Source organism: Suricata suricatta, chromosome 16 (assembly GCF_006229205.1).
Source record: "Suricata suricatta isolate VVHF042 chromosome 16, meerkat_22Aug2017_6uvM2_HiC, whole genome shotgun sequence".
NCBI classification, from domain to species: domain Eukaryota; kingdom Metazoa; phylum Chordata; class Mammalia; order Carnivora; family Herpestidae; genus Suricata; species Suricata suricatta.
This window is the reverse complement of record NC_043715.1, coordinates 42,778,788-42,791,367: the sequence shown is the minus strand read 5'-3', so window position 1 is coordinate 42,791,367 and position 12,580 is coordinate 42,778,788. Positions and strand designations below refer to the sequence as shown.

Here is a 12,580-nt window from a genome sequence, read left to right as displayed (position 1 = left end):
CCAGAACCGAAAGGGACAAGTGCCAGCGGAGGTGGTCCCAGACCCCATGGACATGTCCCTGGACAAGGCAGAGGCAGCGCTGGTGGCCAAGGAGCTGCGAACACTGCTGGAGGAGGCTGTGCCGCTGTCCTGTGCCCTCCCCAAGGTCACACTACCCAACTATGACAACGTCCCGGGCAATCTCATGCTCAGCGCACTGGGGCTGCGTCTGGGAGACCGCGTGCTGCTGGATGGCCAGAAGGTCAGGGCCTGGGGAGAGGTGGGGCGAGCGGGACTCGGCCTTCAGGCCTCGGAGCTGGGTCTTTGGACAGGGTGTAGACCCTCCCCTTGGTCCATCCCCCCCGCCCCCCAGTCATTCCTACAGTATTTGTTTCATCTAATGATCGTTCTGTGAGTGCTGCTTTTGTGCCTCACCCTGGGCTAAGCTCTCAGTCCAGAGAAGGAAGACAGATCTGGCCGCTGACAGTGACAGCCCAGGACAGTCGTGGCTGTCATGAGGAAGTGCAAGCAGAGTGCTCGCTGCGGCTCTGCACCTCGGAGTTACCCTGGGCCTTGTGGTCCCCAGTCAAGTCCCACTTCTGCATCCAGAGGGGTCAGTACTTTGGGGAAAAAGGGCAGGTCGGAACAGTCAGCGGTATGATGGGATGGAGGCACCCGCTTCAAGATAAGAAGGAATGAGCCAGGAGAAGAAAAGGAGAAGGGTACACATAGAGGGGGCAGGCATCAAGGCCCAGAGGGCAGAGAGAAGCTTCATTTATCCAGGTGTTCCAACTCTGATTTGTTTATCCAGTGTCCCTCAGTCTCTCTGCGGGCCCAGCCCATCCTTGGGAATAAAGGGCTATGTGAGCCCACACCCACTCTTATGGAGCTTCTTCTCTAATGAGAGACAGCCAATAAAGTAAATCCACAGTTAAGATAATTTCTGGCAGCAACAGGGGCTTTGGAAACCATTAAATGCTTGGATTTAGGGGCGCCTGGCTGGCTCGGTCAGTAGAGCACATGACTCTTGATCTTGGGTCATGAGTTTGAATGCCACATTGGACACAGATTACTTTTTTAAAAATTTGCTTTAACTTAAAAAAATTTGGATTTAGTAAAATTGCCCCTGGCTGAGGGCGAATGCAGTTTTAGCTGGGGTGTTCCAAAGGCTTCTATGAGGGGCTGATAGCTGAGCTGAGAGGGGAAGGAGTTCACACGCAACGATGTGGAGACCGAGGAGACCGCAGGCACAGAGGCCAAGAGGAGGGAAGGGGTAGTGTAACTGGAGGGTGAAGGGGAGAGGTCAGCAGGGGGCTTGTAGGCCACTGGGAGGAATCTGAATTTAGTTTCTTACTCAGTGAGAACCCGTACAAGTCACATTGTGTCTCCTAATCAAGAGTTTTGCATGCAGCAGCCCCGCCTGTAAAGCTTTCTGTGCCTGAGCTTGTCAAATCCACGTGACCGTTCCGAGCGCAGAATGGGTTGACTCTTCCCATTTTATAACCCAGAAGACTGAAGGAGGCTCAGAGAGGTGAAACCTTTTGTCTGAAGATAAGAACAGTAACAGGACTGTCGGCCTCTTAGAGAGGCAGCTTCGCACAGTGGTTAGGAGCTCAGGCAGACTCAGCTTTGCTGCTTTCCAGCCGTGGGACCTGGGGCCACTGATTCCACCTCTCTAGGTATCAGTTTCTTCATCTGTAAAATGGAGCTAGTAACAGTACCCACCTTGGGTTGAATGAAGATTAAATTAGTTAAAATCTGTAAAGCCCTTAGAATAAGGCTTGGTGCATTCCAAGGGCTGTCGGTGTGCCAGGCACTCTTCGGATCCCCACACCAGTCCTCCAAAATAGGCACTAGTAATTCTCCCATTTTCTAGACAGGGAGCCAGAACTTTGAGAGTGAAGCAGCCTCGCGCGATGCTAATAGCCATTACGGGTTCACTCCCACTAGACAAATTTACACGTATTACAGGTGTTTTGATCAGACAGCCAGGCCATGAGGTGCATTGTTCCCTCCATTTTGCAGACGAAACTGAGGCCTAGAAGGTCATTTGACCAAAGTTGCAAGACAGTAATTGTCAGCACTCACTGATCCCTCGCTCAGCACCAGGCTCTGTTCTGAGGCTCTCACAGCCCTCTCTGGTAGACCTTTCTGTGATGATGGAAATATTCTGTGTCTGTATTGTCCAGTAAAGTAGCCATAAGACACATGTGGCTACTGAGTACTTGAAATGTGGCTAGTGCAAGCAGGAAGACTAAATTTAATTTTAATTTCAGTTAATTTAACTTGTTGTATGTGGCTAATGGCTGTTTATTGTTTTGGACAGGGAAGCTCTATAACCATTCTAGAAGGCAGGTGTGATTTCTGTTCCCATTTCATAGATGAGGACGCCAACACACAGAGACGTTGTCATATAGCCGGTAAATGGTAACGTCCAAACAGATTTGAGCGTAGGGGCTCCCTCATCCACTCACCATGCTGCGTGTGTGCCCCCCAGGGACCACCCCCTGCCAAACCATATCCTCCCTTGTCTCCTCAGACGGGCACACTTCGGTTCTGCGGGACCACGGAGTTCGCCAGTGGCCAGTGGGTGGGCGTGGAGCTGGATGAACCTGAGGGCAAGAATGATGGCAGTGTTGGGGGTGTCCGGTACTTCATCTGCCCTCCCAAGCAGGGTCAGTCCCACCTGGGGCTCAAATGGGGTGGTGGTGGGGTCCGCTCAGTGGTTCCGATGCTGCTGACTGGGTAATGGGGGTAGGGAGATGATGACCGGGCAGAGGGCAGAGGCTTGGACAACTCCCAGCCCATGTTCTGTCCCCCTCAGGTCTCTTTGCCTCTGTGTCCAAGATCTCCAAAGTAGTGGACGCACCCCCCTCGTCCGTCACCTCCACACCTCGGACTCCTCGGATGGACTTTTCCCGTGTCACTGGGAAAGGCCGCAGGGAACACAAAGGTCAGCGGGGGAGCCTTCTGGGTGACAAGGAGAGCCAATTTGAGGATGTCCTGTGGGTAGCCCAGCTTCAGTGACTCAGTTTCTCCTCTGGCCTAAACTCCTGTTTTAGAAGACGGTCTCAGAGTTCTTCACTTCTGTGACTCCGTTTCTCCTTTGACTTAGTACTGGGCCCCCCACCCTTTTAGATTCTTGAGAGGATCTGGGGGTTTTCTGCTTTCTATGACTTAGTTTTCCCTCAGGCCCAAGGGTTTTTCCCTAGTTTTAGGGAAGAAACTATGAGGTTACTGGCTTTAGTGACTTACCTTCACACTCAACTCTTTCCTTCATTTCATTTATTTTTAAATGTTTATTTATTTTGAGAGAAAGAGGGAGGGGGAGAGAGAGACCGCACACACATGCAAGTGGGGGAGCAGGCCAGAGAAAGAATCCCAAGCAGTCTCCATGCAGAGCCTGACACAGAGCTTGATCTCATGACCCTGAGATCATGACCTGAGCGAAAATCAAGAATCAGATGCTTAACTGACCGAACCACCAAAGCACTCCCCTTCTTTCACCTTAAAAGGGTAATTTCTGGGCTCCTTACTTCTGAGACTCAGTTATTCCTTTGGCCCAAATAACCTCAGCTTTGAGAAAGGATTTTCGGGTTCTCTAGGTTCTTGACCCTCAGGTCTAACCACTCTCCCCCCCCATCCTGGTTTTCTCACAGTTGAGATTGTTTCCTTTCAAGCCCAAAGGGCCCCAGTTCTGGGAAAGGCTCTAGAGTTCCTGATTGGAGCCAGGACAGAGTTTCTACTTTGGGTCTTTTTGGGTGGCATGGGGTTCCCAGGGCTGGCATATCCCCCTGTACTCTTTACCCCAGGCAAGAAGAAGCCCCCATCATCCCCGTCTCTAGGGAGCCTGCAGCAGCGAGAGGGAGCCAAGGCTGAGGTTGGAGACCGAGTCCTTGTTGCTGGCCAGAAGCAAGGGATCGTGCGCTTCTATGGGAAGACAGACTTTGCCCCAGGTGAGGACAGTGATCTGGGGGGTGGGGTGGGGAACAGGCAGGCAGGGCCTTGAGGCATCCTGACACCCCGCTGCTGCAGGTTACTGGTATGGCATTGAGCTAGACCAGCCCACTGGAAAGCATGATGGCTCTGTCTTCGGCGTCCGGTACTTCACCTGCCCCGCGCGGCATGGCGTCTTTGCACCAGCATCCCGAATTCAGAGGTGAGCCCAAACTCTAACCCCGCCCCAGGGCACCTTCCAGAACCCTGATCCCCCCCGTCAGATGTCTCCTCCTCTTGGACCAGCAGGGTAGTGTAGATACCCACCTTCACACCCTAGCTCTTTCGTCGTAGGCCCTTTGGGTTCAGCTCTGTTGGCCTCTTGTGACTCTGACTCCTCCTACTCCTATGTCTCCCCAGGATTGGTGGATCCACTGACCCCCCTGGGGACAATGTGGGAGCCAAAAAAGTGCATCAAGTGACAAGTGAGTTGGGGCTGGGGTATAAGAGGTAGAGGAGTGAAAGTTTGGGGATAGGAAGGTCATAGGTTCTCAGGTATATGCTGGTGGCAGAATCTCCAGTATTTAACACGGGACACGGGGTCCAGGAAAATGATGAGATAGGATCCTGAAGAGGATGGGTGCTATGGGGTATGGGGGCGTTAACAACAAGGCTCTGCGCAGGCACTGGGGACATGAGTAGGTATTGGGGGACACAGGGAATATTATTGACAAGATGTCCAGATGGGTATTGGAATGTGGGGCCGAGGTGGGTACTGGGGACATGGACAAGTATTAATGACAAGGTATCTGGTTGGGTATTGAGGGTCTGTCATCCTCTCACCTGAGAGCTTGCTCTCTCCTTCAGTGACACAGCCCAAACGCACTTTCACGACAGTCCGGACCCCAAAGGACATCGCATCAGAGAACTCCATCTCCAGGTGTGTAGCCAACCCTTGGCCCACCTCCTGCGGGATGTTCAGGGAGAGGTTGCACAAGGCTGTTGGATACTGGGATCTGGACTTCCGGTTGGGGCTAGAAATAGAGGTTAGGAAAACTTGTGACTAGTCAGCTTACCGAGAAACAGCTTTTAGGGAGTGAGGTCCCACACTGAATTCCGGGGACTGTCACCCTTCAGGGGCAGGTAAAGGAGGCAGAACACTCTCCACTGCAAAGGAGTCTCAGAGGGCATAGCCAGACAGGCAGAGGCAGAATCCAGAAAGGCCGAATCCCAAACACCTGGGGAAGAGAGTGTGTGTGTGTGTGTGTGGATGGGGGGCAAAATCCAGATACTCCCTGCATCAGTGTGTGCGGGATATGATTCTTCTTTCCAGGTTGCTCTTCTGCTGCTGGTTTCCCTGGATGCTGAGGGCGGAGATGCAGTCTTAGAGGCCTGGATGTCTGACAGAGTCACAGAGTCCCCTCTAGCATCTCCTGACACAAGGAGTCCCCAAGTCACCCTGAGATAGAGATTCCCAGTAACACATCCAGAATAGAGACCCCATTAGCCAGCCCTGGATCACTGAGGCCCCATTATTAACGGATTCCCTCATGATAACCCCCAAATACAGACCCCAAGGTACCCAGAAAGAGATTCCCTGAGTGTAGCACCTTCAGGCTAGTCCCTATCCCCAACCCCTCAGAGCAGATATTTCCACATCACCTCAAATGATGGTGACCTCTACATAATGCTCCAGAGCAGAACATTCCTGAATCACTCATTACTGGATCAGAACCCTCCTCCCCCATTAACAAAGACTCCTCCTCCATCAAGTCCCCTTGATATAAACCCAGGTCATGCCTCCAGAGCAACAGAGTAACAGACCTACATTTAACATCAGTCTCCTCAAGATGTTGTGACCCCCAGGGTCATCCCAAAAGCTTATACTGCAATCAGAGACTCCCTACATTAACAAAGACCCTTGTTCTTACCCCTCAAGAAGAGACCCACATTAACCAATCCACTGTCACCCCCAATTTACAGACACCAAAACAGTCCTGGAAGTGCTAATTACAGGACCCCTAAGTCTTCCTACCCTCTGCACCCTCAAGAAACCCCCAGTGCCTTGTATGAAGCCCACCCCACACGGCCCACAGCCTCTGTGCTGGCCAGGCTCCCAGAAAATTCTCTATTTTTTAAGAAATGACTTCCCCCTTCGGGGGACCCCAAAATCTAGAGGCCCCATTCTGGGACTCTCAGGATCCCAAACCCCAGAGTACATGTCCCATACATCCCTGTGTCCCCAAGTCCTACAACCCCTAGAGGACCCCAAGGCCCTAACTACCAGGATCCTCAAATCATGAAATTTCCAAATCCCCAGGGAATCCCCAATTTAAAAATTCAATCCTAGCCCCCAGGAAACCCCAATCACGGAGGTCCTTGTGCCTGGGATGGAGGAGACTGCAGTGAGGATATGCATCCCGGGCCCCCAGGGCACCTCAAGCCCTACTCATAGGCACCAGGAGACCCCAAACAAGAATTCTCATCCCTGGAAACCGGAGCACTTCAATGCCCTGAGTCGATGGATCTCAAGACACCCAAATGCAAAGAGCCCCAGCCCCAAGGGAACCCCACATTCTAAAGCCTCCATCTCTAATACATGAAGGGCCCCAAGGCCTTGAGGGGATCCAAAATCCTGGAACCCCTATTTCAATCTACGTTCTGGTCACAGGTCCAAAACACCAAATCTGAGTCACTGGCCCCAAAGGACCTCAGAGCACTCGGGCCAGACCAACAGCCTGAGGGAGAACCTGAAGGCCCAGGGGGTCCAGGGTGGACCCGGGGCCCTGACCACCGAGGACAGCTCACAACTGCCCCTTCACTGCATGTCCCTGAACTCAGCATGACCCCTGACCCCTTCAATAAAGATGTTTCTATGGCTTCTCTGTGTCCGGTCAATATTTGGGAAGTTGTGGGCCTCCCTCTGTACCCTTTCTGGGGAAGGACAAGGGAGGAAATCCTTCAATCCAGCCTCCCTGCGGTAGGGGCATAAAACGATTTAGCCTGCGGGAAGTCTTTCTGATAGTGCAGTCTTCCAGCGGGTTCCCTTTCCATCTGGCCGGTTCCAAGGCTACCCCTCCCATCTGGGCCCACCCCGTAGTGTGGGCAGGTTGGGTTCTAGAGCTCTGATTGGTCGATACCAGATGAAGACCCGTCTCCGAAGGATCCCCAGTGGCTCAGAGGCCAGGAGGAGCAGCCTATCATAAATGAGGGTGAAGGGGCGGGGCAATAGTGGGTAAGAGCGCCGATTGGGTGAAAGGCGGACCCTTAGGACCTTTGAGAGTTCCCGTTGGTTTGAGAAAACCTGCGTCAGGAACGTGGAGCGGAAGTGACTGGGAAGGGAAAGGGGTAGTTTAACTCGGATATTGAAGGGGGACCCAGGTGGGCGGTCAGTTATGGGGTGCCTGGGGGGCGGAGATGGGTATCCGAAAGGGCTGAGAATGGGGATCTAGGGAAGCTCAGATGGGAATCCAGGGAGGCTCAGATGTGGAATTCTAGAAGACTCGGGGTGGAGAGTCTAAGGGGTTCAGGTAGGGAAGAAGGTTTGAGAGGTGTCAGGCTCTGGACTAAAGGCCCAAGGTTGCTACAGGGAAGTACGAAGGGGTCCAGAGGTGTGGGGCAGGGGCGGGGCGCGGGGAATCCAAGGTCGAGACACACTGCAGTTGAGAGTGGACCTATCTGAGGAGACTAAGATTGGGGGCACGCGGGTGTTCAGAATGGGGCATCTGAAAGGGCTTGAGGCGGCAGGAGGGGGCATGGGGACTTGGAATATTGTTAGAGACCTAGACTCATGGTTGCAAGTCTGAAGTTGTTAGGATGGCGTCTCAAACTGTTTGAAGGGACTTTGGGGTGCGTCCCTGGAGGCTATTCGTGGAGCTCTTGAAAGAGGCTCCCAGTGAGGTCACAGGATATTCTCTGTGAGAGGCTTAAGAGGGCAGAAAAGTATAGTTTGGTGGGCCATTGTGGATAGGGTTTGGGGCAGTGTTCTGGGTACTCACTGTCTGGGTGGCTTTTGAGATGCTGAGGACTCAGGTTTTAGAAACCAAGTGAGTTTCAAGTAGGGCTGAGGTGAGGCCCTTGCCGTTGATAAAGGAGAAAATAGGATCATAGCCTGAGGGTGGGAAGCTTGGTGACTTGAGTGTCCTCCCCTCCCCCACAGGACTGGGTGCATGGAGTTGGTGTCCATGGAGGATCAGGATGCCAGGGTCCCAGCTCTGGAACCATTCAGGGTGGAACAGGTTGTCAGACTCGGGGTGCAGAGGGTGAAGGTGGGCACTAAAGGGTGGGGGAGAGGGTGGGGATAGACTCCTGAGTTTGTGGGCTTGGACTGCTTCCTCCCTCCAAATTCATTCTAACCCTCAAGGTACAGCCCCCCCACACTCATCCTCACTTCCCTTTGACTTCAGGCCCTGACCTGTCCGAGAACATCTGGAGACTCTCTTCAGAGGAAGGGTCTGCTCAGTGATAGTAGGGCCCCTGTGTAGGTTGAAGGGCCACACCTTCATGGGGATCTCTATCCTAGGCACCACCTGTAATCTACTATGTCCCTGACTTCATCTCCAAGGAAGAGGAGGAGTATTTGCTTCGACAGGTAACCCCAATACCCTTCTAGATTTTTTTCCCCTCCTTCCCAGGTCCCTCCCCAATCTCCAGGTTCTGTATGAGAGTCCCTAAGGCTACAGTAAAGATCCTGACAGGAAGGAGAGTGCCATCCAGCACCCATCCTCATTTTCCCTTTTCCTTTCTCAGGACCTGCTGCAGCCTGTCAGAGCTTTTCCCAGGAGGCTTAGAGGAAACCAAACTGATTCTTAGAAAGGTAGTTCTTATGCAGCTCAGACTCCCAGTGCTGGGATAGCCCAGTGCAGCCTCCAAAACAGATGTTACTGAGATCAGATGTCTTATCCTAGAAACAGGGTTACAAACCTCATAGCCTCTGTGCTGAGATAGCCCAGTTCAGGCCCTTGAGGTTTGGAGGATTAAGAATTGCAGTTTCAGATTTCTGTGCTGATAATAACCCAAGCATTAGAATGCGACAGAGTCAACTCTTCCCTCTGCTGCTATGGCTCAGCATAGACCCAGAGTCTTGGGAATGAGGTTACTAAGCTCCGATCATCTGTGCTGAGATAGCCCAGTATTCTGTATTCTATTCCTAACATTTGGGGAGAGAAGAATTTACAAAGCTCAGATTCTTGGCAGCCTGAGAGCTTCAGTCGTAGAGCACAGATCTTCCCTGTGCTGTCCCAACTAGTGCTGTCTACTTTGTGTCCGAGGGATAAGTTAGCTACAGAACACGGAGTTCTGTGCTGAGTTAGCCCATTCCAGCCTCATAACCACAAAAGGAATGAGATTATCGAGTAGAGTCCGTACGTCTTGGAGATTGCCCATTCTAGACCTTCGGGATCTTGACAGTGGAGAGTTTTCTTTGCCTCTCTCCCTTCCTTCCTTCTTTCTTTCCTGCCTTCCTTTCTTATTCTGAGAGAGAGAGAGAGAGAGAGAGTGTGAGCGGGGCAGTGGTAGAGAGATGGGAAGTGGGAGAATCCCAAGCAGGCTCCTCTTTCAGTGCAGAGACTGAAGCAGGGCTCAGTCCCACGAGCTGTGAGATCATGACGTGAGCCGAGATCAAGAGCCAGACACCGCCTAGCCACCCAGAGTCCCAGCAGTGGAGCATTTTCAAAGTACTCCCTGCTGGGCTGAGATAGCCCAGCTTAGCACATTTTCTCCCCCGAGGTGATCGGAGCAAAGAGGTTCCAGAGGTTAAGCTGTGCTCAGATGGCCCAGGATTCAGGAAATTACAGAGTGCACACTGTTTGCTGGGTTAAAAGAGCCCAGTCCAGCCCAGAGCTCTGAATAGATTCAGACCATGATTGTGTAGCTCTGATTCCTTTCCTTGATCCTGGTAGACACGGGAGAGGGCGAACAACACAATCCTGGGAACATTCTGTCTCAGAGAACAATCCCAGAGACTCTGAGATGACCCATTCCCCACCCCCACCTACCCCCCGCCTCACCAAGTAGAGGGCCCTATGTTGACCTGGGTGGGAGAATCAGTGAGGGTGATCCTGAAAAAGGACTGACCCTCTCCCTTCCTCGTAGGTCTTCAATGCCCCAAAGCCAAAGTGGACCCAGCTCTCCGGGAGGAAGTTACAGAACTGGGGTAAGTGTCCCTGCCTGGGGGCCATGGGTGATTTGGGGATAGAGGCTGGGGCAGGTGACTCAGGTTTGATAGTCAAGACACTGGGTGGGTCCGTGAGGGTTCAAGGGGTTCCAAGGACCAGGAGGATTCTGAGGGGTGAGCGGAGGTTCTGAGAGGTTAGGAGTTTCCTGATGAGGTTGGGATATCTCAGAGTGCCCAGGGGTTTGGAGAAGTCAGGAAGCCTTGGAAGCTTGGAGCTTGATCTCCAGAGTCACAGGTTCCCAAGGGTCAGAGTACTACCAACCACTAAAATATCCCTAATGGGGGTTCCAGGTGCTAGGGCTCCTTGGTTGGGTGTCCTCAGGACCCCATTCCCCTCTCCCAGGTGGGCTCCCCCATCCCCGGGGGATGGTTCCTGAGCGGCTGCCTCTGTGGCTCCAGCGCTATGTGGACAAAGTATCTGACCTCAGCCTTTTTGGAGGTCTTCCAGCCAACCACGTCCTTGTGAACCAGTATCTGCCTGGGGAGGGCATCATGGTAACCACACACCTTCACCCCGACCCCCAGACTTCTGATCCGCCGTGGGGCAGGGCCTCATGGTGACCTACCTCTATTCATTAAGTAGCCACATACCCCAATCAGGCACTCACCGCCTCATCCCAAGCTGGGGCACCCTCCTTGAGCCCCAGAGGGTGTGGGGGGGTGTGGACTCCTGCCCTGTCCAGCCCTGGTGCCCACTCCCCAGCCCCACGAGGACGGGCCACTCTACTACCCGACCGTCAGCACCATCAGCCTGGGCTCTCACACCATGCTGGACCTCTACGAGCCGCGGCAGCCAAAGGATGATGACCCCGCGGAGCAGGTGGGCCCTGACACACTGCCCCAGCCACTCATGGGCATTCTGACATCCCACATCCTGCAGGAGGCCCAGTCCTCCTGCTTGCGGGGTACCCCTGATACTCTCCCAGATACCTTCCCCAGCCCCCTCCTGGAGTACACCCGTATCCTCCCGGACTCCAGACCTGTCCGTTTGCAGGGTGTCCTAGAAATGATATCTACAGACACCCCAGTAGCCTCACCTTCTAAGTGAATGTCCCAACACCCCACAGGTCCCTGGCCCTACATGTTCAGAGTGCTCTAGTAGCCCAAGGTCTGTATGCCCTATGCAGGACTCCCCAGTACTCCCGAAAGACACTGATATCCTAGGATGCCCAACACCATTTACTTGTGATTGTCCCTGATATCCTCTTAGACATTCTCTCTTTGCCCACTGCACAGGGCTCCCCAACACAGACCTCTCTGCCACCCCAGTAGTGTAGATTTGCCTTGAAGGACACCCTCAGATCCTCCGTGGGGCCTCAACCATGACTTGTGGCTCAAGGACCCTCCAGATATACTGACTCCCTTCTGTGGGGGTTGCTCATGACAGTAGCTTTCTGACCTTTCTCTGGGTGATGCATTTCTGATACCTCATGATTCATAGAAACTCCCCTGGACACCCTGACCCCAGCTGCTCCTTTTTAGCCCTACATGCTCCTGGGTAGGCTGCTGTCTGTCCCCTTCCACTGTGTGGGTGTCCTCAAGCATCCTGATGTCTGCAGACAGGGCCAGACCACACTGGCTCCTCACCACCTCACTCTGTTACCACCCACCCCCTTCCCAGCTTCAGCCAAGACCTCAGTCCAGTTCCACCATTTCCTAGGACAGCTCATCCCTGGGCCTAAGCACCAGCCCCTGGAGATTCCACTTGCAGTTCCCTTAGACGCCCCCATCTGTATCCAAGAGAGGCCCTTGCTCCCCACCCCCCACCCACTAACCGAGATCCGTAGGATTTCCACGGCAAAGTTTCTCCGTGGGAGCACACTTGTCCCTCACCTGTTGCCCCTGGGAACTCGCTGCCCCTCGCCCCCTGACCACTAAACTCTGCTGACCACTCCCCGCCTTGATTTCTGGGGCGGGGGGTAGGGGGTGTCGCTGACCTTCAACCCGTCCCGCAGCCGCGATCCCCGCCCCGGCCGACCACCTCGCTGCTGCTGGAACCGCGCAGCCTCCTGGTGCTCCGAGGCACTGCCTACACACGCCTCCTTCACGGCATCGCAGCTGCCAGAGTAGACGCGCTGGACGCCACCTCCCTGCCGCCCAACGCCACCGCCTGCCCATCTGCGCGGCCCGGAGCCAGCCTGGTCCGTGGCACGCGCGTCTCGCTGACCATCCGTCGCGTGCCCCGCGTGCTGCGCACCGGCCTCCTGCTCAGCAAGTGATGCCAGGCACCGGCCCTGCTCACATTCCCGGGCTCTCCGCCTCCTGACCTTGGAACCCTGGGCCAGAGGCGGCTACCCCTCGCCCCCACCACCACCGCGGGTTATTTATTTTCCCAGTAACTTTGTGGGAACTACAGGAAGAGGCCCCATTTCAAATAAACCAACAAAAATCTTTCTTTGGTTTTGGATGCAGTGAGGGCGATGGGGGCAGATGTATGGGTTCCTGAAGGGGACTGTGTCTGGGACCTTGGATGGTGTGGGCCCTGGGGTC

The 12,580-nt window shown here is 54.0% G+C and overlaps 2 protein-coding genes across 10 annotated transcripts in view; both read left to right on the top strand.

Annotated features, from left to right (window-relative positions):
- Positions 1-6,796, top strand: part of CLIP3 (CAP-Gly domain containing linker protein 3) — an 11,115-nt gene extending 4,319 nt beyond the window's left edge. The window contains exons 5-12 of the mRNA XM_029924275.1: positions 5-241; positions 2,519-2,654; positions 2,804-2,932; positions 3,792-3,935; positions 4,015-4,138; positions 4,336-4,400; positions 4,783-4,855; positions 5,249-6,796. Coding sequence (XP_029780135.1) covers positions 5-241; positions 2,519-2,654; positions 2,804-2,932; positions 3,792-3,935; positions 4,015-4,138; positions 4,336-4,400; positions 4,783-4,855; positions 5,249-5,303 — 963 coding nt within the window. The 3' untranslated portion in view covers positions 5,304-6,796. The remainder of the gene's footprint in view (positions 1-4; positions 242-2,518; positions 2,655-2,803; positions 2,933-3,791; positions 3,936-4,014; positions 4,139-4,335; positions 4,401-4,782; positions 4,856-5,248) is intronic.
- A 411-nt stretch (positions 6,797-7,207) lies between these two features.
- ALKBH6 (alkB homolog 6) lies at positions 7,208-12,483 on the top strand. 9 transcript variants are annotated; one of them, XM_029925991.1, is made up of 7 exons: positions 7,208-7,296; positions 8,075-8,153; positions 8,438-8,506; positions 10,009-10,069; positions 10,434-10,585; positions 10,794-10,910; positions 12,046-12,483. In XM_029925991.1, the coding sequence occupies exons 2-7, from the start codon at positions 8,085-8,087 to the stop codon at positions 12,307-12,309; spliced, it is 732 nt and encodes a 243-aa protein (XP_029781851.1). In that variant the 5' UTR covers positions 7,208-7,296; positions 8,075-8,084; the 3' UTR covers positions 12,310-12,483. The 9 variants fall into 9 exon arrangements, with proteins under 9 accessions (XP_029781851.1, XP_029781849.1, XP_029781848.1 ...); XM_029925989.1 differs by having other exon boundaries at positions 10,413-10,585; XM_029925988.1 differs by having other exon boundaries at positions 8,075-8,183.
- The last annotated feature ends 97 nt before the right edge of the window (positions 12,484-12,580 follow it).

Coding starts and splice junctions, on each gene's coding strand:
- ALKBH6 (XM_029925984.1), top strand. CDS start 8,085: ATGGAGTTGGTGTCCATGGAGGATCAGGATGCCAGGGTCCCAGCTCTG. Junction 10,070..10,412: donor GAGGAAGTTACAGAACTGGG/GTAAGTGTCCCT, acceptor GGGTGTCCTCAG/GACCCCATTCCCCTCTCCCA. Junction 10,911..12,045: donor ATGATGACCCCGCGGAGCAG/GTGGGCCCTGAC, acceptor CCCGTCCCGCAG/CCGCGATCCCCGCCCCGGCC.